At 42.1% G+C, this 27,520-nt stretch overlaps 1 protein-coding gene across 2 annotated transcripts in view; it reads left to right on the forward strand.

Moving 5' to 3' along the window:
• ZEB1 (zinc finger E-box binding homeobox 1) overlaps positions 1–27,520 on the forward strand; it is a 151,506-nt gene that overhangs the window by 79,876 nt on the left and 44,110 nt on the right. For both annotated transcript variants that reach the window (XM_069729645.1, XM_069729646.1), the window contains exons 3-7: positions 5,584–5,646; positions 11,080–11,241; positions 15,836–16,038; positions 18,836–18,941; positions 19,628–21,393. In XM_069729645.1, the coding sequence (XP_069585746.1) occupies positions 5,584–5,646; positions 11,080–11,241; positions 15,836–16,038; positions 18,836–18,941; positions 19,628–21,393 (2,300 nt within the window). The remainder of the gene's footprint in view (positions 1–5,583; positions 5,647–11,079; positions 11,242–15,835; positions 16,039–18,835; positions 18,942–19,627; positions 21,394–27,520) is intronic.

The raw sequence follows: 27,520 nt of genomic DNA on the forward strand, positions 1-27,520 counted from the left end.
CCTGTTAAAAGAATTCCCTTCTGTGCGACCCTTTTATTAGCAATCTTTCATCCGCTCCCACGCTCCTTGACGGTATAAACAGGTGTGTGAAGAGGCAGTTAGAAAAAACCACAAAAATTGTAAAAAAAAAAGAAAAAAAAAAAAAAAAGAGAATTCTTCCAGGATTATTGCCACTGCAATCTATCTGAAATTCTGTTGATCACACTTCTAGTTCCTCTATGCAGAGCGCACGGTCTGTGGTCTAGGAGTGACACGCGGCTTAATTTTCAGATCTCTGCAGTTTCTTACCCTGTTGTGCTCTAGGGCCCCACTATTTCGGGACAATGGAGCTTCATATCCAATAAATTTTCCATGTGCAACCACCATGGATGGTTTCATGGTGGACCTTGTGAGTGGCTGAATGTGACAAGGTGGTCCTCTGATCAGAAGAGGTTGTGCACACCTGCTCTAAGGAAACGCTGTCTCCCCACTTGTTGGCTGCCCCGTGTGTATCGGCCAATCTTTCTACATTTTTATTTTTTTTTATTTTTTACACCTATGAAGCATAGCTATTCAGTAAGCGGCACAAGCTTCCTAGAGTTAGATAATTATTTTTAGGTTTTTTTTTTTTTTTCCATGTCACTGTCTGTATTAAATAAAAAAAAGAAAACAAAATCTTAATCTTCGTTTCCTTACAATAGGTTTCCACTTCCTACTCTGTAACTGTCACTTCTCTGCAATAATTTCATTATTATAGGCAGGATTGCAATAAAAAAATAAAACCTACAGGATCCACAGCTCACCAACCGCCCCCTCCCTGCACAAGGACCTCTGCACAGAGAATGCCTAGAAAACTCTTACGGATGTTCTTTCCTACGGTCCATGTGGCTGCTTTATAGCAAATCTCTGAATTCTGTTAAGGTGATGATTAAAAAATTACTATAAATTTCTCATGTCTCGTCACCTTATCTGGTGCCCTCCTTTTGCCTTTCGCTGCCTTCTTTGCACAGATTGGCATTCCATTCCTTCAGCTTCCAAGATGGCGACTGCATTGACTTTAAGTCTAAGCCACGATTCTACCGCCTTATCTCTGCTACGGCCATCTTAAAAGCAGAAGGAATAGAACACAGATGTGAACTGAGGAGGTGGCGAAAAGGCAAAAAGAGAGCACCGGATGGGTCGACCAGAGATGAGAAATGTATACCTTTAACAGCAGCACAGGCAAGAAGGCCGCCACCGTAATCATTATTATTATTATTACACCAATAAGAAAAAGTCTTGAAATTATGGAAAGGAAGAATGGATAGACATGTTGGTGATATGAAAATGATTTAAAATAAAAAAAAAACAAAAATGCAAACCATTTTCAAAACATTCCGATTTAAACCTGAATGGCTTGGCTGTGATCGATGAGATTATTAATGGTTGTCTGAGGAATGTTCTGCTATGTCAAATTCACTTGGACACGGAAATCCTCAAGATCCACTGCTGGCAGCCCCCTTTCCAGGTTCCGATAATTGACATCCCAGATGTGCTCTATAAAGGCAGAGTCAGGCTGCCGTAATTCTCGTGCATCGCATCGTAAACCTTGTACTGGCTTCAGCTCACCTGACCTGAGCTTGACAGCTGCATTGTAAGCCATCATGTTGTCTTGGTCAGGTCAGGAGAGGTGCCGGGCCAGTCCGTGCAGTGCGATGCGATTATCGCACGAGAAATACGGCAGTCTGACTCTGCCCTAAGAGACAAATCTGGAGACGCTGCAGGCCGTTTTACCATGGTTAGGCCACGTAGGCTGCCCACAGTAGCACAAGCAGCACATGACCTAGTGTTGTTGAGTGCAAAACGGTTGCCCGGACATCTGCAGTGGATCTTCTTGTCTACAATTGTGCAGCTAGGTTCTGATTCACACTACTCGTTGTGTTTGGGTAGCATGAATCAGTTGACAGGTTCAATTTTTGAAGAGAACCTGTCGGGTCCCCTAACTTAGGCTAGCTGCAGTCACACCACCTGGATGTGATTGACAGTCCTTGCATTGCCCAACTCTTCAGTTTGTGCTCTTCCACAAATCTGTTCACCTGTCAAAGCTGTGCAGTTGGCTTATGGCAGACCCGGGCAGTGCCAAGACTGTCACATCCAGGGCTCATGACTGCTGGTACTGAACCTGAACTGGTGTAAGTGAGCAATCGTCTCACCGGACTAGTCCTAATGTATTATACAGCGAGGTAAAATGTTCTCAAATGTATAAAGTTCCAAATTACAATAAATATATTCCTGGAATATAAGAATAAATGTTCATGAGGGCCATTTTAAGTGTCCGAGGACCTAACGACAGGTTCTACTTAAATGGTTCATCCACCTTTTGGGAACTTAAGTAAATACGATACTTCTATCTGGGGCTAAAACGTACCGTTTACAATTAAGTTTCATAAAAATTTTGCACTGTATGATCTTTACAGACTTTATTTCTTGGCAAATTCTTTGCAAACCAAACCCAATTGCAAACATGATGTTAGTCCCAATTGCATGCTTTTAATTGAAAAAAAAAAATATATATATATATATATATAATCGGGCTGCTTTTTGAGTTTTGCTGTCATAACCAAACTATTCAACATTGAGTTGGTCTACATCAAGATTTTCTAGAACTGAAACAATGGTGTGGTTCTTATTTTTAAAAAAAATTTAAACAATTTTATTTTTGCTCTGCTAGTACAAATTCAATGGAGTTTCTCTTTTAATTATAGTGCCAAAATTATTGAGAAAAAAAAAAATTGGAATTCAGGTTATGGAAATGACCAGAGGCAGGGGGTGCAGAGGTAACTGTTACCTCTGTGGTCATCTGCTTCATAGGGACCAAAACCCCCCTGACCAATAAGAAGTGTAAATGGTGTGTGTGGTCCCCCTATGTTTTTAAACCAACCCGGCAAAACTCACAGGCTGCTATTCTCATGCTGGTAAGGGGCCATGAATATGGGCCCCCCCCCAGCCTAAAAACAGCAGTCAGCAGCTGCCCTGAAAAGGTGCATCTATTAGATGCGCCAATTCTGGAGCTTTGCCAGGTTCTTCCCACTTGCCCTTTAGCAGTGGCAATTGTGGTAATGAGGGGTTAATGTCACCTTCCTTTTGTAAGGTGACATTAAGCCCAGCTTAGTAATAGAGAGGTGTCAGTAAGACACCTCTCCATTACTAATCCTATAGTTTGTAAAGGGTTAAATAAACACCACACAGTGAGAATTAAGTATTTTAATGTGTAGTGACAGTTTTCTCATGTAGCGGAGACACTGACGTGTGAAACCAGCCTAAGGCCGGTTTCACACGTTCAGATAATTCTGGTACCGGAAAAAATCGGTACCGGAATTGTCCGTGTGCCCCTACGTTTCTGTGGCACACGTGCGGCACACGTGTGCCGCCCGTGTGCCCACGGGGTACCACACGCACCGTGCTGGGTACCACACGTACCAGCATCTGGTGCTGAAGCCGCGGCGATTCATATCTTCCCTGCAGCAGTTTGCTGCAGAGAAGATATGAATAGTAGTGTTTAAAATAAAGATCTATGTGCCCCCCGCCCTCCCACCCCCTGTGCGCCCCCCGCTGTTCTGAAAATACTCACCAAGCTCCCAGGTGAGCACAGGGGGCGCACAGGGGGTGGGAGGGCGGGGGGCACATAGATCTTTATTTTAAACACTATTATTCATATCTTCTCTGCAGCAAACGCTGCTGCAGGGAAGGTATGAATCGCGGCTTCAGCACCAATGGAGGGGGGACAGCACTTAATGTAGCGCTGTCTCCTGCACAGCACATGGACTGCACACGGACAACGTTCGTGTGCGGTACGTGTTTTACACGGACCCATTGACTTTAATGGGTCTGTGTAATACGTGCGCTCCCACGAACACTGACATGTCTCCGTGTTTGGCACACGGAGACACGGTCCGCAAAAAATCAATGACATCTGCACAGATGCATTGATTTTTATGTGTCTACGTGTGTCAGTGGCTCCGGTACGTGAGGAAACTGTCACCTCACGTACCGGAGACATTGATGTGTGAAACTGGCCTAAAAGATTTTAGAAACTCCATTTATTGTCTTTTGCACCGTTTTTGCTGGAGTAAAAATGGCTTGAATAGTGACTTTTGTTTACGCTTTATGAATTATTTAATTTGCTCCTTTACTTAAATTTTAATTAATTAGATGTTTTATTTTTGTTTCCCATTATGAGGAGGTTTTTGGGTTTCCAGATGTTTTAGACTAATCAATTGAAACATTTTGAAATGTCGTAACCTTCTGCTGTAAAAAAAACAAAAAAAAAAAAAAAAACAAACAAAAAACAGCATCTTTAATTTTGCACAAAATTCATCAATCTGTGTGTGCTGTTTTGTACAACTTGACGCAAAAAGACATCAAATACCACAAGGAAAAAAGTCTTTAAAAGGGGTTTATTACCACTATTTTTATATTGATGACCTATTGTTAGGATAGGTTATGAATGTCTGATCGGCCCAGGTCTGACATCCGGCCCCCCCGCTGATCATCTGTTGTCAGCGGCCGCCGGTCCGGAGTACTTACTTGCCGAGCTTGGCCATGTACTTATAGTGGCCGCCGCAGGGTACTACACATGCACCTCTTATTCATATCAATAGGAGGTGGATGTGCGGTAACAAGCGCCGGCCACTACATGTACACAGCCAGCTCTGCAAGTAAGTACTTCCTGCCTGCTGCTGCCGACACTGATAGCAGCTGAGGGTTGGGGGTGTCAGACCCCGGCTGATCACACATTGATTACCTATCCTAACGATAGGACATCAGTGTACAAGTAGTAGACAACCTCTTTAACATTTAGCAATAGATTTTTTTTTTTTTATAATTCTTTTCTTTAAAGGGGCTCTCCAGATTTGTGATAAAATGACTGCAGACTTTCATGTGACTGCAGACTTCAGCATCCTTACAGCGCTCGCATTGCACACTGTCAGGATTCTCTGGTGCTGGCAGTGAGATCGAGTATGTGATTTGCATACTTCTGACCACATTATAACTAGACATATGTGTATAGCAATGCCAAGCACTTCTAGTTAGCACATGACCGCATGTATGCAAATCAGATACTTGCGGTCACGTGACAATCCACTTTTGCCGCAGGCATCAGAGAATGCTGATTGTGTGCAGTGCGCACGCTGTGAGTCTGCAGTCAGGTATGGAGTCTGAAAGGTTACAAGTTACCGCTCAGTGAAGGGTGCCCAGATGGGGTCCTACTCCAATATTAATGAAAAAAAAAAAAAAATCACGGTACTCCTACCATAGGAGTGCCGTGATTTTCTATTTTTCATGCAGTCACATTGTACTGCAGACACGTGTGTGTGTGTGTGTGTGTGTGTGTGTGTGTGAAAAAATGCTGCAAGTTAAGAATCTTTTAAAAAATATTAATAGAGTGAATACTATTTTTCAGTTAACAAAAGGCAGACTAACACTTGTCACTCATCATTTCTATTTTTTGTATAGCATTCCTACTGTGATGCATATTAAAATGCACTCTATAAATATATGTATATACATTTACACACATTCATTTTTCTTTTATTCATAATTTTTTATGTTCCTATTTTACAGATGGTACAGACGGCAATGAAATCCTGGGGCCTGAAGCTGAACTGGATGATCTCGGATGTGCAGGTACTTGATTATTTGCCAGTGGTTGACTATGACCTCCATATTCTGCCACCCAATGGTTTCATGATGTGATGTCCTGATTTATATGGAATCTGACTTCTGAATGATATCTGACTCCATGACAAAGTGGAGACCTCTTCGAAGATCCATCAAGTTTCCCAGGTGTACTGTATTTTTTCCCCTTGCATCTCCCCAAACCTGCAGTTCTCCGCACCCCTTGGATGCGTAGTAGGGAAGAGCATAATGAGCTGTCCAGGATACAGTGGGACAGTCCCGGGTGGTCTGCTGAGTGTCTCACCTCCACTATGCCCCCTCTGCTATAGTAGAAAGAATTGGCAAATGGGTGGGGACTTTTTTTTTTTGTCATGACGCACTTAGTAGGCTGCATACTTTGTATCTCTCCATATGTGTGCGGTTTGAGGAAGGAGGGGGTTGATCTTGCAGACAGATTCACTTTTAAAGGTGTTGTCCACTACTACGACAACCCCCTTCTTAAACTGACTGTTCTCTGTTCCCGCGGTGACAGCACTTGCTCTTCCCAGGGCTGTGATGTGATGCGGTGGAATAACACGTGATGGCTGGTGCCCAATCAGCGCTGGCGTCACTGTCCCCACCTTCGGACAAACTAAACATGAAGAGGAAGTCCGGGATCAGCTGAACCCTGGCTTTCTCTTCATGTTCAGTTTATCCGAAGGCGATGACAGGGATGATTGGGCACCAGGCATCACGTGTTATTCCACCGCATCACAGCCCTGGGGAGAGTGAGTGCTGACACCTCAGGAATGGCGCCAGCACGCGAAGGGAGTATAGGCTTTATCATTTTATAGAGAACATTTACCGGTAGTTTAAAAAGGGGGTTGTCCTAGTAGTGGACATCCCCTTCAACCGCTGTGTTGCTGGGGTCCCACTGCTGGGACACCCATTGGCAGGATCTGTGGGGATCCCTTGTCCCTTCTGGAAGGGAGCAGCGGTCACACAAGTGCCCTTCCCATTGCAAGTCAATGTAACTGACAGATGGGGGGTGTTAAATCCCCTCCTTTTATATATCCGCTATCGCCCATCCTATGGATAGGTTAAGTTTGGAACATCCTATTAAATCTACATCCCTTTCATTGGAAGCGTTTGTGTAAGATTTATTAAAACGAGTACAAGGAGAAACTGTAATAAGAGTAGTTGCTTGTGGCAACCAATCAAAGCGCTGCTTTCATTTTCAAAGGGGCCTTAAAAATGAGAGCGGAGATTTAATTGGTTGCTAGGGGCAAACGCTCAGCTCTCCGCTAGTTTTATTACATTTCCACACAAATATTAGGTTCTTAAGTAATTACCGTATTAGAAGGCCTGGAAGAAGAATAAAAGTTGTCTGATTAATAAGTAGACTTCAAGACTCCGCCACTCATCACCGCCACTCCATACATACACTTTCAGTGAGGGTCATGTCGGCCTTGACATTTCTCTATTAACATGACGAGGTGACATGGGACAGGGCTAGAATTGATGTGTGCTCACATATGGCGGTCTTGTCAGACACTCCTAAATAAATGAGGTTTCCCAGTTTATATCCGCTATTTCTGGAAATCACGGAGTGTAATTGATTTATCAGCGAATGGCGTCTGTCATAAATCCAGCTCTATCCAAATAATTCACGGGTTTGGCAGTGTAGTATATATTGTGATGGACAACCGTGTAGAACATCACCCACTGGCATCTATAAATCGCCCGTCGTCACCATGTACGTCCTTGAGTTTTGCCTTTTCTATTTTTACCCTTTTCTGTATCTTTGAAAGTTTTATGTTGCAATGGCCGCCCACTTTTTTCTAGTTCTCACATGTTTGGCAACACTTCTTATAATTTCATAAATGGTCATCAGATGTGTTGTTCAGGCATCTTGAAACGCTGATGACCAAACTCTGAGCCTCTAACGTAGCTCTCAACCAGCCGTCCCGCATTCGGCAGGACTGTCCCGCTGTCCTGTCCAGTCAGAGCTTTTGTCCCTCTTCTATACTCCTTTCGCCAACATCTTCATCACTCTGTGGCTCCTCCGGCTGCTGGCGGTGGTGGGTGCTCTCTAACAAAAATAATTGTAGTACTCACTACTTCTCCATCCTGTGATCATCTCTCCCCAGCTACTTGAACTCGCATCTCCATGTTCGCACGCTTTTGCTCTACCAATGAGCCACAGCCCACAATGATAGGAGACATATTGCAGGCAAGGAACCAGAAGCAGCTTATACATGTCCATAGAGATACTTTGTATGTAACAATGTATTTCTATGATGCCTGCATACTGAGGAACAGATTTTTTTTCCCTATAAAATAATAAGCAATTACAAAAATGTAATTATTATTTCAATTTTTTTTTCCGAGAGTCTCCACGGGTCTCAAACCCACAACGTTAACATTTCAGGAACTCTTAAACTGCTGAGCCACAGACTGATGATATACAATGAAGAATCTTGTGTACATGATCTGTATTGCAGAACTGAACATAGTCATATTATAATGATACATACATTGTACAGAGCAATGTATTTCTATTTGGGAATGAGATTTTTCATCCTATAAAATTACTATAAAAAATATAATGAAAAACACTAGATGAAAAAAATATTGTCATTTTTAGTGCGGTTTTTGTTGTTTTTTTTTTTTTTTAAATAATAAATCAGCACATAACATATTTGGTGTCCCTATAATCATAATGACCCAATCAATACAGCAATAAGATTATTTACAGGAATCGGTAAATGATGTAATTGTCGTGATTGACATTTTTTCTCTATTAAACCCATAAAAAAATGTACCGTACTCAACATGTAATGCTGAGGCTGTGTTCACATGAAGCGTAAATGCTGCTTTCTTTCTGTTTTTTTCTGCAGTTGTCCGCACCACACAATGCAATAAGTCTTCTCGGATTATGACGTGTTTGTTGCATTTCTTTTGTAAGTTTTCCCCCTTATTTGATGCAATTTTGGTGCAGATATGTAGCAGTTTTTAACGCTTTTTTTAAGATTACAGAAAAGCATTGATTCTGCTCTTAAAAATGCAGTAGCGTTTTTTTTTTTTAAGAAGCTGCCTATAGAGAAAAAAATGTACCAAAACTGCAGGGTTCAGCAGAGTCTTCAGACCACAGAGAGCGGAGGTTCTCATGGAATCACATCCACTTTGCTTGGAAATTTAGACCATGCTCACATGTAGCGTAAATGCTGCAGACTTTCTGTGTTTTTTGCTGCAAAATTCTGCTGTTTTACTGTCCAAGGTAAGTGGATGTGATTTCATGAAAACTGCTGTGGCCTAAACATGCAGCTGAACTGTTCAGTTTTGGTGCTTTTTCTTCTCTCTGTATGTGGAGACTGAAAAATCACATGTAAAAAAAAAAACAAAACAAAAAAAAACGGCAGTTTATTAAGTGCAGAATCAAAGCTTTTCTGTACTATAAAAAACACATTAAAAGCACATCTGCACCAAAAAGGCATCAAATAAGGGGAATAAAGTTGTTATTGTGTAGTTTGGTGCGGATCCTGCAGAAAACTAAAAACGCAATATTTCTGCACAGTGTGAACACGGCTTTGCAGACACAAAATAGCTAGAATGTCATACAGTGAAGCTATATAACGATGAGGAAGTTCTGGCGGCTCCGACTGTGAATGAATGAATGAACAAAAAATGAAGCACAGATGATGTAGCTCCGGCCCTGGGTGATCAAACGCCGTGTCGGGGACGCCGGAAGGTTAGAGATTCACGGCCTCCCATCCAGCTGCCGGGTAGCACTGACCTAGACGCAGGATCAGAGACCCCGGGAATCGATCTGCTCAGCTCTAGTCCCAACTGTCCTGGATACAGAGGACAGTCCTGGATTTGGGTCTACACCCCGCAGTCTCAGACATCTGAATGTCCCTCACTGCCGCCTCCCCTCGGACATCTCCTGCGGCCAGGGTGGAAAGAAATGGTAAATGGGCGTGGATTGAGGTGTGGCCAGGGGTGTGATGAAAATTGTGCCACGAGGCAATCTGTCCCTCTTTGGCTACGTTCACATTTACGTTGTGCGGGGCTGCGTCGGCGACGCACCGCACAGCGCAAACAAAAACGCAACAAAACGCACGCTAGAACGCAGCATTTTGCGACGCATGCGTCCTTTTTTGCCGAAATTTGGACGCAAAAAAAATGCAACTTGCTGCGTTTTCTGCGCCCAACGTTTGCGGCAAAAAAAACGCATGTGTCGCAAAACGCAGCACAACGCATGTCCATGCGCCCCCCATGTTAAATATAGGGGCGCATGACGCATGCGTCGCCGCTGCTGCGCCCGACGCAACCACGCAAAACGCTAATGTGAACGTAGCCTTTCTGTTCCTCAAAAGTTGGGATGTATGCCTGTAGTATAGACTGGAGATGGTCATTGCCATCTATGGGACTGCATTGTGACATGTGCGGGGGTCACTGCGGAGGGAGGTGAGCTGTGACCACCTGTTGTCAGTGGTAGATCCTGTGCCGTCTGCCTTTTCACTGTAATACTGTCAGAACTGCTAACCCTGCTTTTTTTTTTTTGTTTGTTTTTTTCTTTTTTTTTTTTTTAGTCTTGAGGTGCTCGTGCGGGTCATTGCGACTGTTAGGGCTTGTCCACATGCTACATTTTTGCCCCTTTTTTTTACCTCAGAATTTTACAATCTATGAATGAGATTTCTGAAATCTAATGCACCTACTGTTTATTTTTTTCCTTGCAGATTTCAACTATCAGTGTTTTTTTTTTTTGTTTTTTTTTTTTTTTTTTATCTACGACATGTCAATCCTTTCAGCATTTTTCACCCATTTAAATTAATGGGGGGAAAAAAATGTAAGTCAAAAATAAAAACGCAGCAGTTTTCCTGCCAAAACTGGTTTTTTTTTTTTGCTACAGAAAAATCTGCTGCAAATACTCAACGTGTGCATAGAGCCTTCTTATCACTTTCCAACTCCCAGTAAATGCTGACCAGGGGTGGACACAGAAGAGGGCCCTGTGCAACAGCCATTTATGGACCCTTTGCAGTCCCATAACTTAATCAGAATGCATGATTCCATTGGCTTTGGCAGTGATTGTGGCCCCTTACCTCTTGGGTCCCTGTGTGGTTTCACTAATCGTATGTCAGTCCCTCATATAGAGTTCATATTGCTATATAAAGTTGCAGACCACCTGAATTACTTTAGCATACTATACTTATCTGTATGGTTCATAATGGCTGTCCAATGTGTCTGGTCCATGAAAAAAAAAAAAAAGTTGTTGATCCAGAATAAAAAGAGCAATCGGAAAATATTCAGAATAATTAATCCTGATGGTGATGTGTAAAGTTAGAAAAAGAGAACTTTGCCCATGCTCTGTACCTTCCCTGCAAATGTACCCAATTAAAAAAAATATATATATAATATATATAGTTAGTGAAGCCCTAATAATCTATCATCTTTTTCCAGTACATGGAGATGAATGCGACTCAGATGTAGAAAATGAACAAAACCATGATCCTAATGTGGAAGAGTTCCTCCAGCAAGGTGATACGACTGTCATCTATCCGGAAGCTCCCGAGGACGACCAGAGGCAGGGCACGCCCGAGGCTAGTGGCCATGATGAAAACGGTAATTACGCCTCGGAAACCGCTCGTTTTGTCAGAGAATGTTTAACAATGCCGGAGGCGTAGGTCTCGTTATTGTAAAGATCTGATTTTCCCAGTTCCATTTCTTGACGGCTTTTCCAGCCAGTATTTAGTATATCGACTCTTCTTCATTTTATAAGTTTGTTGTTTTTTTTTTTCTCAAATGTAATAACACATTTTGATTGATTTTTTTGATCTTATCACGAAATTTATGAAAATCTGCAGACAAACGTCTGCGGATCTAATGTATTCTTTTGCTATAACAAAATAATTTTGCGGCAAACATCTAATTGGTAGATAAGGTAGTGTTATTCTACACTCGCTCAAACGTGATTGTGTCTTCAAATTTTGATTCGCTCTTTACATTCACTCTCAGACGTATCATATGTTGCCAGCTTCTGGGCCAAGGCAATTTTGCGTTTACATCCCAGTAATGATACCCTTTTAGTGTCCCCTTATAAAGCATTGGTGCCTTTTTGCAGTGTCCCCTACAAACGTAATAATTCCACCTTTGTGCCAAATTCCCCCTGCATAAAAAATAAAGTTTATAATCACCAAATCAATATTGACTGCGTTGTCATCTCTGTAGCACATAGAACGGTCCAGCACAAGCCCAGCAATGCGGAGACGTCATTGCTCTGTATGCTGTGGGATTCCGGCCTCTTGTAGGCCCACGGCCCGCAGGGTGGAGAGCGGTGGGGCCGGGAGCCTATGGCTCTCTGCTCTCCCACAGGGTCCAACTGTATTGGATCATATGTTGATTTCTATACTGTTCAAAGTGGCGCTCATCTGATGTTACTGCCAAATAGCGGTAAAAGGTATCCTCTACATTTGAACATCCCCTTATGGTTTTTAATGATAGTCACATTATTAAAAACCATAAGGGAATGTTCAAATGTAGAGGATTCGATGATAAAAATTCTGTCCTAATTTGTGAGCGGAAAATCCTCAGCGTATCACAGTAGCAGCAAATGGATGTAGTTTTACCATATGTCGTTCACATGCAGTAGAAACGTGAAGCATTTCAATGTGTGCTGCGGATTTCACCGTTTTCAATGCATAGGGTGATGTCCATGATAAATCTGGACCTAAATGGATTTCACCCTTTTCTAGGGTGATGTCCACGATAAATCTGGACCTAAAGGGATTTCACCCTTTTCAATGCATAGGGTGATGTCCACGATAAATCTGGACCTAAAGGGATTTCACCCTTTTCGATGCATAGGGTGATGTCCACGATAAATCTGGACCTAAAGGGATTTCACCCTTTTCGATGCATAGGGTGATGTCCACGATAAATCTGGACCTAAAGGGATTTCACCCTTTTCGATGCATAGGGTGATGTCCACGATAAATCTGGACCTAAAGGGATTTCACCCTTTTCAATGCATAGGGTGATGTCCACGATAAATCTGGACCTAAAGGGATTTCACCCTTTTCAATGCATAGGGTGATGTCCACGATAAATCTGGACCTAAAGGGATTTCACCCTTTTCAATGCATAGGGTGATGTCCACGATAAATCTGGACCTAAAGGGATTTCACCCTTTTCGATGCATAGGGTGATGTCCACGATAAATCTGGACCTAAATGGATTTCACCCTTTTCGATGCATAGGGTGATGTCCACGATAAATCTGGACCTAAATGGATTTCACCCTTTTCGATGCATAGGGTGATGTCCACGATAAATCTGGACCTAAATGGATTTCACCCCTTTCAATGCATAGGGTGATTTCCGTGATAAATCTGGACCCAAATGCATTTCGTATGGATTTTGTTACAGATTTGGCGCAGATCCACTGCAGAATCTGCTGCAGAAACTAGACTAAGACCATCCATGATGGCCAAATCCCCGGCCTTACACGTGTCCTTATCATATGGTCCTAAAACGATTGGTTTGCCAGTCGTTCCGCTCAATTCTAGTTAATACTTATGTTGCAGCACTGACTTTACTATCCTCGAAGGATGACATATGCCAGTATGCAATACATGTCCCAGCAGGGAAAATCCACGCCATACTTCACATGTGTTCTGCTGGAATAACTTGCAGTAAAGTCCTAGCGGCTGTGTCTTCTCCGCACTGCTTAGGAGATAAGATCGCTCTGACGGTGCAGAGGCTGCAGAAATGTCTACAGCGGCAATAGCCATTCTTTGAAAATGAAAAGAAATACAAATAAATCACCTGAATTATAATGGCGGTAGAGCCGGCCACAAGGTACAATTTCCAATAACAGCTGGAAGCAAGGAATACTTTGTAATAAAACTACAATGACTTACGATCACCATGTGAGGAGAAAGTGATTGCCGGAAGGAAGAGTTATGACGCCTAACCTCCGGTTTCATCTCTCGAGTCACCAGCTATTTTAGAGGTCAGGTTAACAATGAAATTTTAAGGATGTAAGATTCTCAGATTCCACACACTCCATAATACCTTCGCAAAAAAAAAAAAAAAGATGAGATTCCCTGCTCCTTAGATCTGCACAGGTATCACTGGAGGTTTACATCTTGGGATTAAACCAAAAAGGAGAGCGGCCACAGGATGGAGGGACGCAGCCAAATTGTCATCTGGGTCTCCCATCTAAGTATACGTGTCTCACACTGGTCCCTAGGGAATTGGGAAGATGTCACAGTGTAGAGGGATCATCATTATTCTCATTTGCCCATGGAAACATGAGAAATAATGGAATGACACAGAAAGGGGGAAGATACAGATTAGATATTAGAAAGAAAAAAAATTGACAGTGATGGTGATGAGTGGAACAGGCTGCCACGAGAGGTGGTGAGTTCTCCTTCAATGGAAGTCTTCAAACAGAGGCTGCCCAGAATCAGTGGGGGTCCTAGCAGTCAGACCCCAGCAATTATGTCTTTTAAGGGTAGGTAATACATATATGTAATAGGAGCACCCCTTTAATTTGTGGCAGGCATATTTTAATACATATTTGGTTGTTTTTTTTTTTTCCCAGTAATTAAATTTTTCCTTATGTATGATGAAATCTTGTATATTAGCTTGCAATCTAAGGCTGGCAGAAGATGATGGGAGTTTTTAGTTTTCAGCACGTTTTAAAGTGGTGCCCGGCTTAAGCGCTCAGACTATGGATGTCCTGGAAAGCAATGTACAATGACTTTCATTTAAAGTAGATCTGTCACCAGATTTCTCCATACAAACATCATACATTATTAAACAGATCTTCAACATGATGTATTTGTATACTTCTGTATGAGCTGTAGCTGGACTCTTAATTTTGAGTATTATGCAGCCATTCTGATGTGGTTTTTCAAAGTAAGTCCACTAGACTGATCAGGTCTGAGAGATCTATTTAGCAACATGTTCAGTTTTGTATTCTAAAATCTGGTGACAAATCCACTTTTAAATGAGAACCATACACAATGGATGATGTCCAAGAAAGCAGCGGACGTTGGCTCTCATGCTGTGTTCACATATCCGGTAATCATCCGTTAGAACAGATCCAGCAGCAATCCGTTGACAAAATTGTTCAGAAGCAACGATTTTGACCTTCTTAAAAAAAACTGATTTCAACTGGATCCGTTTTTTAACATTGAAGTCTATGAACAGATCCGTGTAACGGCCATCAGTTGTTTTTTTTTCTATTATTTGAAAATAATTTGTTGTTTGATTGCTGGATAATTTTCAAATGGAAGAAAATGGATGGCTATTTCACGGATCCGTTTTCTATAGACTTAACAAAAAATAAAATAAAAAAAAGAAATGGATCCAGTTGAAATCTCTTTTTTTTTTTTTATTTCTTTCAGCCAAAGTTGTACAACTTTTATTTATTTATTTTTCCATCGGATTGCTGCTAGATCAGTGCTAACAGAGATCAGTTCTATCAGATGATTCCTGGACATGTGAACGTAGCCTTAGTATGTTTGTAGACAGCCGCCAGCCTATTGTTCACCATCCATTTGCTTTTAATGATGAATCGCCGGTCCAGACCTGGAGCATATGACAAAAGGTTGTCTAAAACAAGAGACCATACACGGTTATTTGAGAGTAATGGTTGCACAGGTAGGGTAAATGGCAGTAACTCTTTATTTTTGTGTTATGATGCATGTTCCTGCTTGATGGAAATGTCACACTAGCGATATCTTGTGAATTGGGCGACCATGAGAGAGGTTGTTCCATTTCATTAAAAGTTGATTGCAGACTATTGTAAAGAAACAAGCCACACTGTCCTTACCTTACCTGGGTTGACCTGGGAATTTTGCTGCTCCCGATCTATAGCTTTGGCTCTGGTGCCGATATCATGTCGACCAAGACAGTCTGCCTACATGGCAGTGTCCTGTTCGGAGCAGCTGAGTTTACTGATTGGCTGTCGATGTGACGCCCGCGCCAAAACCAGTCACTGGAAGAAGCGGTGAAAGTCACCAATGGACCCAGGTAAGGAAAGTACAGCCCCGTTTTTGTTTTAAACAATAGCCTGCAGTCAGGGATTAACTAATGAAGGGGAACAACTCCTTTAAGTCGATCACTTCTGTTTCTAAAGCTCATCTATTATATGTATACTGCGCCGTATTTATGTAGCTTTGATAGTTTTGGTTTAATGTCATTTGTAGGGACTCCAGACGCGTTTTCCCAGCTCCTCACCTGCCCATACTGTGACCGAGGGTACAAGCGCTACACATCATTGAAGGAGCACATTAAGTACAGGCATGAGAAGAATGAAGATAACTTCAGCTGTTCTATGTGCAGCTATACATTCGCATACAGAACTCAGCTGGACCGTCACATGACCTCACATAAGTCAGGGAAAGACCAGGTACGAAATGGGGAGTCTGCATTTATTTGGTGGCGTCCGGTTTATAAATGGGGGCTTCTATGTGCTGACAGATGCAGTGTATATGGGCTGTGCTCGGTTGTCCTCATTGGGTGCCGTTGACTTTGAATGGAGTGGCGTCTAGCATGCTCAACCTTCGTTTCTTTCAAGCACTAGGGTCATACATGGACCTACCCCCCACTCCCACCCCCTGTTATGTGATCAACCGGGGATCCACTAATCACTAGATTTATAACCTGTCCTGTGGATAAATGCACTTAGTGAGGGTACCCCTTTAAATGGGTTTTCCAGGTTTGTTTTTTGTTTGTTTTTTTATTGTGCCCCATGCCAAAACAAAACTTCCTTTAAAATATCCTCCCGTTATAAGTAACATACCGATTAGACAATTTGGAAGTGCTTCACCTAACCCCAGCCGTCCATTTGCTTCCTTTTTCAGAGTAGATCACATGCCATTCATCCGACTTGTGATCTATCCCGGCTGCCACTGTACTTTGTTTTGGTGTAATAGCATCATTTTGGCGTAATGACATTATGTTCATGGTCCGGCCCCAGAGCTGCATCTCCCCCATCTACATTGTGACACTGTGCCTATTAGTGCAAAAAACCCAAGACAAGGTGGGCTATAGGTGATTGATGCACTCACATTTTAGGGTGGTTCAAATGCAGGCACAACCATTGTACAGAATTGTACAATTATGGTCCGTCGGCTGCTGCTCCCTTTTTGAGCGATGGTAGGACAAACAACACCGCAGGATATACAACCCTAATTCCAAAAAAAGAAGTTGGGTTGCTGTGTAAAATGTAAAGAATACAAGATAGCAATGATTTGGAAATCTCTCGTGGCCATTTTATATTCACAACAGAACATAGCTCGCAAATCAGAAGGTGAACGTCGGACATTTTTCCATTTGAATTGAAAAAAAATTGATGGCAGCAACACTTCTTAAAAATGTTGGGTTCAGGCCTTGTCCATCATTGTGTATGATTTCCTCTTCCTTTTACAACAGTCTGTAAACGTCTTGGAAGTGAGGAGACAAGTACTGGACTTTTTGGAGAGGAACGTTGTCCCCTTCTTGTCTGATGTCGGATTCTCGCTGCTCCACAGTCTGGGTTCTTTGCTAGATTTTTCATTACATAACACGCCAAATGTTTTCTGTTGGTGAAGGGTCTGGACTGCAGGCGGCCGGTTGATCACCAGATCACCGGATTGTGATGATAAAGGATGGGGTTTAACATGGTCTTGCTGAAATATGCAAGGATAGACGCACATGTTCTAATATACGTAATGCACAGCGTTAATGGGTAACTTTCAATATGTGTAAGTTGCCCATGTCACTAATGCTGCCCCATTCCATCAGAGATGCAGGAACTGTGTGCTGATTACAAGCTGGACAGACCTTCTCCTTTTGAGTTTGCAGGACAGGGCATCTGTAGTTTCTATGAAGAATTTCAGATTTTGATTCATCTGACCACAGAATAGTTTTCCATTTTTACCTCCGTCCGTTTTGAATGAGCTTTGGCCCAGAGAAGACGACAGCGTTTCTGGATTGTAGTGGTATTTGGCTTCTTCTTTGCATGATAGAGATTTAACTTGCACTTGTGGATTGCACGGCAATCTTAGACAATGATTTCTGGAAGTATTCTTGAGCCCACATGGTGAGAGTGCAGTGCCACCTGAGGGCCCATATATCACAAGCTTCGAATAGTAATCAACCTTGTCCCTTGATATTCAAAGTCTTTGCAATTTTAAATTGAACCTTTTTTGAAATTGTTCCACAATTTTTAGATTCAGTTGTTCAGATTACCGTAGTGAGCCTCTGACTATCTTTGCTTTTGTGAGACTCTACCTCTCTAACATTCTCTTTTTATGCACAGCCATGTGACTTAGTTGAAAAATTGACCCTCTACAGTCTTTCATTAGTACCACTTTCTCAGCCTTTTGTTAGACTTGTCCTAATTTTTTTTTAGATGTGCTGCTTTCAAAATGAGTTACATTTTTTTAATTAAATTGAAAAATGTCCAGCGTTCACCTTCTGATCTGTGATCTATGTTCTGTTGTGTATGCTGCGTGACTGAGATTTTCACATTATTGCAAAAAAAAATTTCTATACTTTTTACAGTGTCCCAACTTTTTGGCAATGAGGCTGTACGTTATAGCAGAAAATGTAGGACTCGGGTGCTGCAGATAATGACCGTCCAGAGACTGAATAGAAGCTGTGGTCAGTGTTCCTTTATTGGTTAGATTTTTGGGGAATAGGATTTGATTACAGGTTTGGGATCTTCATTAGGCCAAATTAACTTGGCTTATTTAGTTCTTCATATACTATGTCGTCACACAACAAAAATGCAACTAAAATGCAATGGTAGCCATCAAATGCACAGTCGTGTCGAGCAGGTGTAAAATACTCTAGGAAATGTTGTTGGGGACTTACTGCAGCTGCTGTAGCTCTGAGATACCCACAGGCCATAACAACAACAAATGAAGTGGAACGGGAGGATTGTGAGTTACATCCTTTTTTTTTTTTTTTTAATGTATATGAATACTTTTTTCCCCTCAGTTTTTGTTACACATTTTTGAAACTCTAATAAAACACTTCTCATTGTTAGCTATGGACAGCACCGATTCAAAGATCTGGATCGATATTGTAGAATTTCATCCATAGTCACCACGTTGCCTCCGTCCATCCATCTATTAAACGATGGCAGCTTCTTTGGTCTACTGTGTAGAAGTCTCTTTTGTAGGTCTTGTCACTGACTAAACGCGTTTTGTGTCTCGCAGAGGCACGTAACACAGTCTGGAGGAAACCGTAAATTCAAATGCACTGAATGTGGAAAAGCTTTCAAATACAAACATCATCTAAAGGAACACTTACGTATTCACAGTGGTAAGTATTGTATATGCTGTGCGCAGGGAAGGCAAAATTATTGAAGTGTCCTAAATTGACTGTACATTTATACTGAAACATGTAGTCATCTTGGGGAGGGGACCACCAAGACCAACTCAATGCACCAAAACATGGTGTCATCTTGGGTGGTAATTTTAGGTTTTGAATGGGAGTTGACTAGTCTTAATCAGTTTTTCCATGTAGTCCACCCAAAAAATGTGTAATCACCCTCAAGGGTACAACTATAGTGAATTTCGGGTTTGCATGTGTGCCCTGGTGCTTTGGGGGAGCCAAAACGTCGATTTTGGACCAGATAAGATGACCAGTAATATTACAGGCTTGTGATAGTTTAAGGTTGGAGATTTTTTTTTTTCTATTGGGGCCCACAAGTATCAAGTTATGCCTCTGCTCACCCACTTATTCCTCTATCGTCACCGCCAGTGTCTTTGGTGCCTATCTGTAGCGTGACGTCCTGGTTACGCGTCATCAGCGTAGCTGCAATCAGATAAACAGACCCAGGGAAGGACAGCTGGTGATGGATCCTATTGAAATTGTCAGCTAAATTTAAATTCTGAGGCATTAATGCTAAGTAAGAGACTTCTTTGCATATTTCCTTAATATTACATTTGTATGATGGGAAATCCTACAATTCGTGCTTTTATAATCTCCTGTTTTTTGTCTTGAAGGAGAGAAGCCATATGAGTGTCCAAACTGCAAGAAGAGATTTTCTCATTCTGGTTCTTACAGTTCCCACATAAGCAGTAAAAAATGCATTGGAGTTATTCCTGTTAATGGACGAGCACGATCTGGATTAAAGACCCCTCAGTGTTCTTCCCCATCCCTCTCTGCATCCCCTGGTAGCCCAGTGCGGCCTCCAATCCGACAAAAGATAGAGAACAAGCCTTTACAGGAACAACTTCCAGTAAACCAAATTAAGACTGAACCTGTGGATTATGAAATAAAGCCCATAGTGGTTGCGTCAGGAATCAACTGTTCAGCCGCTTTGCAAAATGGTGTCTTCAGTGGTGGTAGCCCTCTGCAGGCAACCAGTTCTCCTCAGGGTGTGGTACAAGCTGTTGTTCTACCAACTATGGGCCTGGTATCACCTATTAGTATTAATCTAAGTGACATTCAAAATGTTCTCAAGGTGGCTGTAGATGGGAATATAATCCGACAAGTATTAGAAAACAATCATGCACATCTTGCATCCAAAGAACAAGGGACACTGACCTCCACGACAATTCAACAAGCGGGTCATTCTGTCATTTCAGCTATTAGTCTTCCTCTGGTTGATCAAGATGGTACAACCAAAATAATCATAAATTACAGCTTAGAGCCACCAAGTCAGCTTCCAGTTGTTCCACAAAACTTAAAGAAGGAGGTTCCAGTTGAGGCTTGCAAAGCGGAAAAACTACCGGAAGATCTCACCATCAAAACCGAAAAAGAAACAAAGTTTACAGCGGACAGCACTTGCATGATTTCTGATGATGGTTCACAAAACACAAATGCACTTCAAGAACCCAAGCACTATGAGCAAAAAAAGAGTGATCTACTTCCCGAAAGTGGCAAAGATGAACCTGTTAAGTCTGAGTCATCTTCTGTGGACACCGCAGATGGAAATCTTACTCCCAGTCAACCACCATTGAAAAACCTCCTATCTCTTCTTAAAGCTTACCATGCGCTGAATGCACAGCCAAGTGCCGAAGAACTTTCTAAAATTGCCGATTCAGTAAATCTCCCACTGGACGTGGTTAAAAAGTGGTTTGTAAAAATGCAAAATGGAGAAATTTCTGTTCAGTCTTCTCGATCATCTTCTCCAAAATCTGAACAAAATGGTGTCTCAGCAGAAAAAGGTAATGAATCGCAAGATAATGACAAAGTTCAGAATGGCATAAATGACCTTCCTAAAAACGAGCCCTCTCAGCCATTGACTACAGATGGTTCTAGGAGTGGCACCACCTCTCCTTCACCACTAAACCTCTCTTCTCTAAATAACTCAGATGATGCAACGATCTCTGACGAGGTGCAAGGCCCATCGGAGCACCAAGTAGAACCTCTAGACTTATCCTTACCAAAGCAGCTTGGAAATGTACCGGAAAGACCTTCCATAACTAGCGTTTACCAGAGCAGTGTTTATTCTCTTCAAGAAGAACCCTTGAACTTATCTTGTGTTAGAAAAGAGCCAATGCAAATGGAGAGTGTCGCGAAGCCGGAGCCAGCTCTAATTATAAACCCAAGTGCCAATCCCATAAACATTGCTATTCCTACCGTCACTGCCCAGTTACCTACTATTGTTGCCATTACCAGTCAGAACAGTGTGCCCTGTTTAAGAGCACTAGCTGCCAACAAACGGACGATCTTGATTCCTCAAGTGACATATACCTATGCCACCACTTCTGCACCTATAGTTCCCGAACCACAACAGAAAAGCCTCCAAACGAACGGGATCCAGGTAATGTCTTTTCTGAAATATGTATGGACCAATAGATCAGTTGGCTAATATTTTGACATTTACGCTACGCGATTAAAGGGTCGCGCCATTTATTTTTCATATTGATGAGCTATACAAAAGATCGTTGGAGTTCCTTCACCCCACCATTCAGCATTTCTCGGTGCCGGTGACCGGTGGATGTTAGTGCTTGGGGATGTTGAATCTCTAAGCTCCGGGAATTGTGTAATGGCTATTACGGGTACCGCAGATCCACTCCTGTTTATTTGAATAGAGGCCACTACACGGATAACGTTATCGTACTATTCAGCTCTTCAACTGCTGACATCCATCCACCACCAGCAATGAAACAGATGAACGGTGGGCATGTCAGATCCTTAGCGATCTGATATTCATGACTTATGCTTGTGATAGGTCATCAATATAAAGTAGTGTAGCAAGACTTTAATTGGTATGTATACCCAGAAGGTTTAGTTTTGATCATGAAGTTCTTGTTAGCTCATCTCATAGGTGAGTATCTACATTTCTGTGACCAGAACACAAAGCCAACCAGAAAAAAAAAGGGGGTCAATGGTCCGTATACAGTGGGGCAAAAAAGTATTTAGTCAGTAAGCAATAGTGCAAGTTCCACCACTTAAAAAGATGAGAGGCGTCTGTAATTTACATCATAGGTAGACCTCAACTATGGGAGACAAACTGAGAAAAAAAAATCCAGAAAATCACATTGCCTGTTTTTTTAACATTTTATTTGCATATTATGGTGGAAAATAAGTATTTGGTCAAACAAAATTTCATCTCAATACTTTGTAATATATCCTTTGTTGGCAATGACAGAGGTCAAACGTTTTCTGTAAGTCTTCACAAGGTTGCCACACACTGTTGTTGGTATGTTGGCCCATTCCTCCATGCAGATCTCCTCTAGAGCAGTGATGTTTTTGGCTTTTCGCTTGGCAACACGGACTTTCAACTCCCTCCAAAGGTTTTCTATAGGGTTGAGATCTGGAGACTGGCTAGGCCACTCCAGGACCTTGAAATGCTTCTTACGAAGCCACTCCTTCGTTGCCCTGGCGGTGTGCTTTGGATCATTGTCATGTTGAAAGACCCAGCCACGTTTCATCTTCAATGCCCTTGCTGATGGAAGGAGGTTTGCACTCAAAATCTCATGATACATGGCCCCATTCATTCTTTCATGTACCCGGATCAGTCGTCCTGGCCCCTTTGCAGAGAAACAGCCCCAAAGCATGATGTTTCCACCACCATGCTTTACAGTAGGTATGGTGTTTGATGGATGCAACTCGGTATTCTTTTTCCTCCAAACACGACAAGTTGTGTTTCTACCAAACAGTTCCAGTTTGGTTTCATCAGACCATAGGACATTCTCCCAAAACTCCTCTGGATCATCCAAATGCTCTCTAGCAAACTTCAGACGGGCCTGGACATGTACTGGCTTAAGCAGTGGGACACGTCTGGCACTGCAGGATCTGAGTCCATGGTGGCATAGTGTGTTACTTATGGTAGGCCTTGTTACATTGGTCCCAGCTCTCTGCAGTTCATTCACTAGGTCCCCCCGCGTGGTTCTGGGATTTTTGCTCACCGTTCTTGTGATCATTCTGACCCCACGGGGTAGGATTTTGCGTGGAGCCCCAGATCGAGGGAGATTATCAGTGTTCTTGTATGTCTTCCATTTTCTTTTTTTTTCCAATAATGCTTTTATTAAACTTTTTTGACAATACAGATATAAAATTTAGATAAAACACACACAAAAAAAAAAAAAAAAAAAAAAAGGGGGGAATACAATTTGCACATTCTTGTATCAATCAGTAAGTAAATAAAATAATTTGCCTAAACATAACAAAGAAGTAAAAAAAAAAAAAAAAAAAAAAAAAGGGGGGGGGGAGGGGGAGAAGAACACATGAGGGAAATGAAGGAAGGGGGAAGAGCACACGGCTTCCACTCCTACATCCTCAGGTTTATATGTCTCAATCCGCGAATCATCCTCACAGAGGCGGACGACCTGCTATTATTTGTTCCAAGAACCAAGTAGTCATCTTAAAACAATCTCTGATTCCTTGCTTAGTGTGAGCCGGAAGAATCGCTATAAATGGTTCCCATGTGTCAAAGAATGTCTGAGTCCTTCTCTCTTTCTGGAGGGAAGCCTCTATCCAGTCCATTCTAAACAAAAAAGCAAGTTTCTCTAGGAAAAGTCGCAATGTGGGCACTTTAGGCGCCAACCAGTTTTGCAGAACTGTTTTACGAGCTGCAGCTGAGATAATAAAAAGGAATTTTTTACCATGATATGGTATATGGACATCACTATCTGTAATATGACCAAAGTGTCTTCCATTTTCTAATTATTGCTCCCACTGTTGATTTCTTCACTCCAAGCTGGTTGGCTATTGCAGATTCAGTCTTCCCAGCCTGGTGCAGGGCTACAATTTTGTTTCTGGTGTCCTTTGACAGCTCTTTGGTCTTCACCATAGTGGAGTTTGGAGTCAGACTGTTTGAGGGTGTGCACAGTTGTCTATTTATACTGATAACAAGTTTAAACAGGTGCCATTACTACAGGTAATGAGTGGAGGAAAGAGGAGACTCTTAACCCCTTCATGACCCAGCCTATTTTGACCTTAATGACCTGGCCGTTTTTTGCAATTCTGACCAGTGTCCCTTTATGAGGTAATAACTCAGGAACGCTTCAACGGATCCTAGCGGTTCTGAGATTGTTTTTTCGTGACATATTGGGCTTCATGTTAGTGGTAAATTTAGGTCAATAAATTCTGCGTTTATTTGTGATAAAAACGGAAATTTGGTGAAAATTTTGAAAATTTCGCAATTTTCACATTTTGAATTTTTATTCTGTTAAACCAGAGAGTTATGTGACACAAAATAGTTAATAAATAACATTTCCCACATGTCTACTTTACACCAGCACAATTTTGGAAACAAAATTTTTTTTTGCTAGGAAGTTATAAGAGTTAAAATTTGACCAGCGATTTCTAATTTTTACAACGAAATTTACAAAACCATTTTTTTTAGGGACCACCTCACATTTGAAGTCAGTTTGAGGGGTCTATATGGCTGAAAATACCCAAAAGTGACACCATTCTAAAAAATGCACCCCTCAAGGTGCTCAAAACCACATTCAAGAAGTTTATTAACCCTTCAGGTGCTTCACAGCAGCAGAAGCAACATGGAAGGAAAAAATGAACATTTAACTTTTTAGTCACAAAAATTATCTTTTAGCAACATTTTTTTTATTTTCCCAATGGTACAAGGAGAAACTGAACCACGAAAGTTGTTGTCCAATTTGTCCTGAGTACGCTGATACCTCATATGTGGGGGTAAACCACTGTTTGGGCGCACGGCAGGGTTTGGAAGGGAAGGAGCGCCATTTGACTTTTTGAATGAAAAATTGGCTCCACTCTTTAGCGGACACCATGTCACGTTTGGAGATCCCCCGTGTGCCTAAAAATTGGAGCTCCCCCACACGTGACCCCATTTTGGAAACTAGACGCCCGAAGGAACTTATCTAGATGCATAGTGAGAACTTTGAACCCCCGGGGGCTTCACAAATTGATCCGTAAAAATGAAAAAGTACTTTTTTTTCACAAAAAAATTCTTTTAGCCTCAATTTTTTTCATTTTCACATGGGCAACAGGATAAAATGGATCCTAAAATTTGTTGGGCAATTTCTCATGAGTACACCGATACCTCACATGTGGGGGTAAACCACTGTTTGGGCACATGGTAAGGTTCGGAAGGGAAGGAGCGCCATTTGACTTTTTGAATGAAAAATTATCTCCATCGTTAGCGGACACCATGTCGTGTTTGGAGAGCCCCCGTGTGCCTAAACATTGGAGCTCCCCCACAAATGACCCCATTTTGGAAACTAGACCCCCCAAGGAACTTATCTAGATGCATATTGAGCACTTTAAACCCTCAGGTGCTTCACAAATTGATCTGTAAAGATGAAAAAGTACTTTTTTTTTCACAAAAAAATTCTTTTCGCCTCAGTTTTTCATTTTCACATGGGCAATAGGATAAAATGAATCCTAAAATTTGTTGGGCAATTTCTCCCGAGTACGCCGATACCTCATATGTGGGGGTAAACCACTGTTTGGGCACACGGCAGGGCTCGGAAGGGAAGGCGCGCCATTTGACTTTTTGAATGGAAAATTAGCTCCAATTGTTAGCGGACACCATGTCGCGTTTAGAGAGCCCCTGTGTGCCTATGCATTGGAGCTCCCCCACAAGTGACCCCATTTTGGAAACTAGACCCCCCAAGGAACTTATCTAGATGCATATTGAGCACTTTAAACCCCCAGGTGCTTCACAGAAGTTTATAATGCAGAGCCATGAAAATAAAAAATAATTTTTCTTTCCTCAAAAATGATTTTAAGCCTGGAATTTCCTATTTTGCCAAGGGTAATAGGAGAAATTGGACCGCAAATGTTGTTGTCCAGTTTGTCCTGAGTACGCTGATACCCCATATGTGGGGGTAAACCACTGTTTGGGCGCACGGCAGGGCTCGGAAGGGAAGGCACGCCAATTGGCTTTTTAAATGGAAAATTAGCTCCAATCATTAGCGGACACCATGTCACGTTTGGAGAGCCCCTGTGTGCCTAAACATTGGAGATCCCCCACATATGACCCCATTTTGGAAACTAGACCCCCAAAGGAACTAATCTAGATGTGTGGTGAGGACTTTGAACTTCCAAGTGCTTCACAGAAGTTTATAACCCAGAGCCATGAAAATAAAATAAAAATTTTATTTTCTCTAAAATGATTTTTTAGCCTGCAATTTATTATTTTCCCAAGGGTAACAGGAGAAATTTGACCCCAAAAGTTGTTGTACAGTTTCTCCTGAGTACGCTGATACCCCATATGTGGGGGTAAACCACAGTTTGGGCACATGTCAGGGCTCGGAAGTCAAGTAGTGACATTTTGAAATGCAGACTTTGATGGAATGCTCTGCGGGCGTTACGTTGCGTTTGCAGAGCCCCTGATGTGGCTAAACAGTAGAAACCCCCCACAAGTGACCCCATTTTAGAAACTAGACCCCGAAAGGAACTTATCTAGATGTGAGGTGAGCACTTTGAACCCCCAAGTGCTTCACAGAAGTTTATAACACAGAGCAGTGAAAATAATAAATACGTTTTCTTTCCTCAAAAATAATTTTTTAGCCCAGAATTTTTTATTTTCCCAAGGGTTACAGGAGAAATTGGACCCCAAAAGTTGTTGTCCAGTTTCTCCTGAGTACGCTGATACCCCATATGTGGGGGTAAACCACTGTTTGGGCACACGTCGGGGCTCAGAAGGGAAGTAGTGACTTTTGAAATGCAGACTTTGATGGAATGGTCTGCGGGCGTCACGTTGCGTTTGCAGAGCCCCTGGTGTGCCTAAACAGTAGCAACCCCCCACAAGTGACCCCATTTTGGAAACTAGACCCCCCAAGGAACTTATCTAGATATGTGGTGAGCACTTTGAACCCCCAAGTGCTTCACAGACGTTTACAACGCAGAGCCGTGAAAATAAAAAAATCATTTTTCTTTCCTCAAAAATGATGTTTTAGCAAGCAATTTTTTATTTTCTCAAGGGTAACAGGAGAAATTGGACCCCAGTAATTGTTGCCCAGTTTGTTCTGAGTACGCTGATACCCCATATGTGGGGTAAACCACTGTTTGGGCACATGTCGGGGCTCGGAAGTCAAGTAGTGACGTTTTGAAATGCAGACTTTGATGGAATGGTCTGCGGGCGTCACGTTGCGTTTGCAGAGCCCCTGGTGTGCCTAAACAGTAGAAACCCCCCACAAGTGACCCCATTTTGGAAACTAGACCCCCCAAGGAACTTATCTAGATATGTGGTGAGCACTTTGAACCCCCAAGTGCTTCACAGACGTTTACAACGCAGAGCCGTGAAAATAAAAAAATCATTTTTCTTTCCTCAAAAATGATGTTTTAGCAAGCAATTTTTTATTTTCTCAAGGGTAACAGGAGAAATTGGACCCCAGTAATTGTTGCCCAGTTTGTTCTGAGTACGCTGATACCCCATATGTGGGGTAAACCACTGTTTGGGCACATGTCGGGGCTCGGAAGTCAAGTAGTGACGTTTTGAAATGCAGACTTTGATGGAA

This window comes from Ranitomeya imitator, chromosome 6 (genome assembly GCF_032444005.1).
Source record: "Ranitomeya imitator isolate aRanImi1 chromosome 6, aRanImi1.pri, whole genome shotgun sequence".
NCBI classification, from domain to species: Eukaryota; Metazoa; Chordata; class Amphibia; order Anura; family Dendrobatidae; genus Ranitomeya; species Ranitomeya imitator.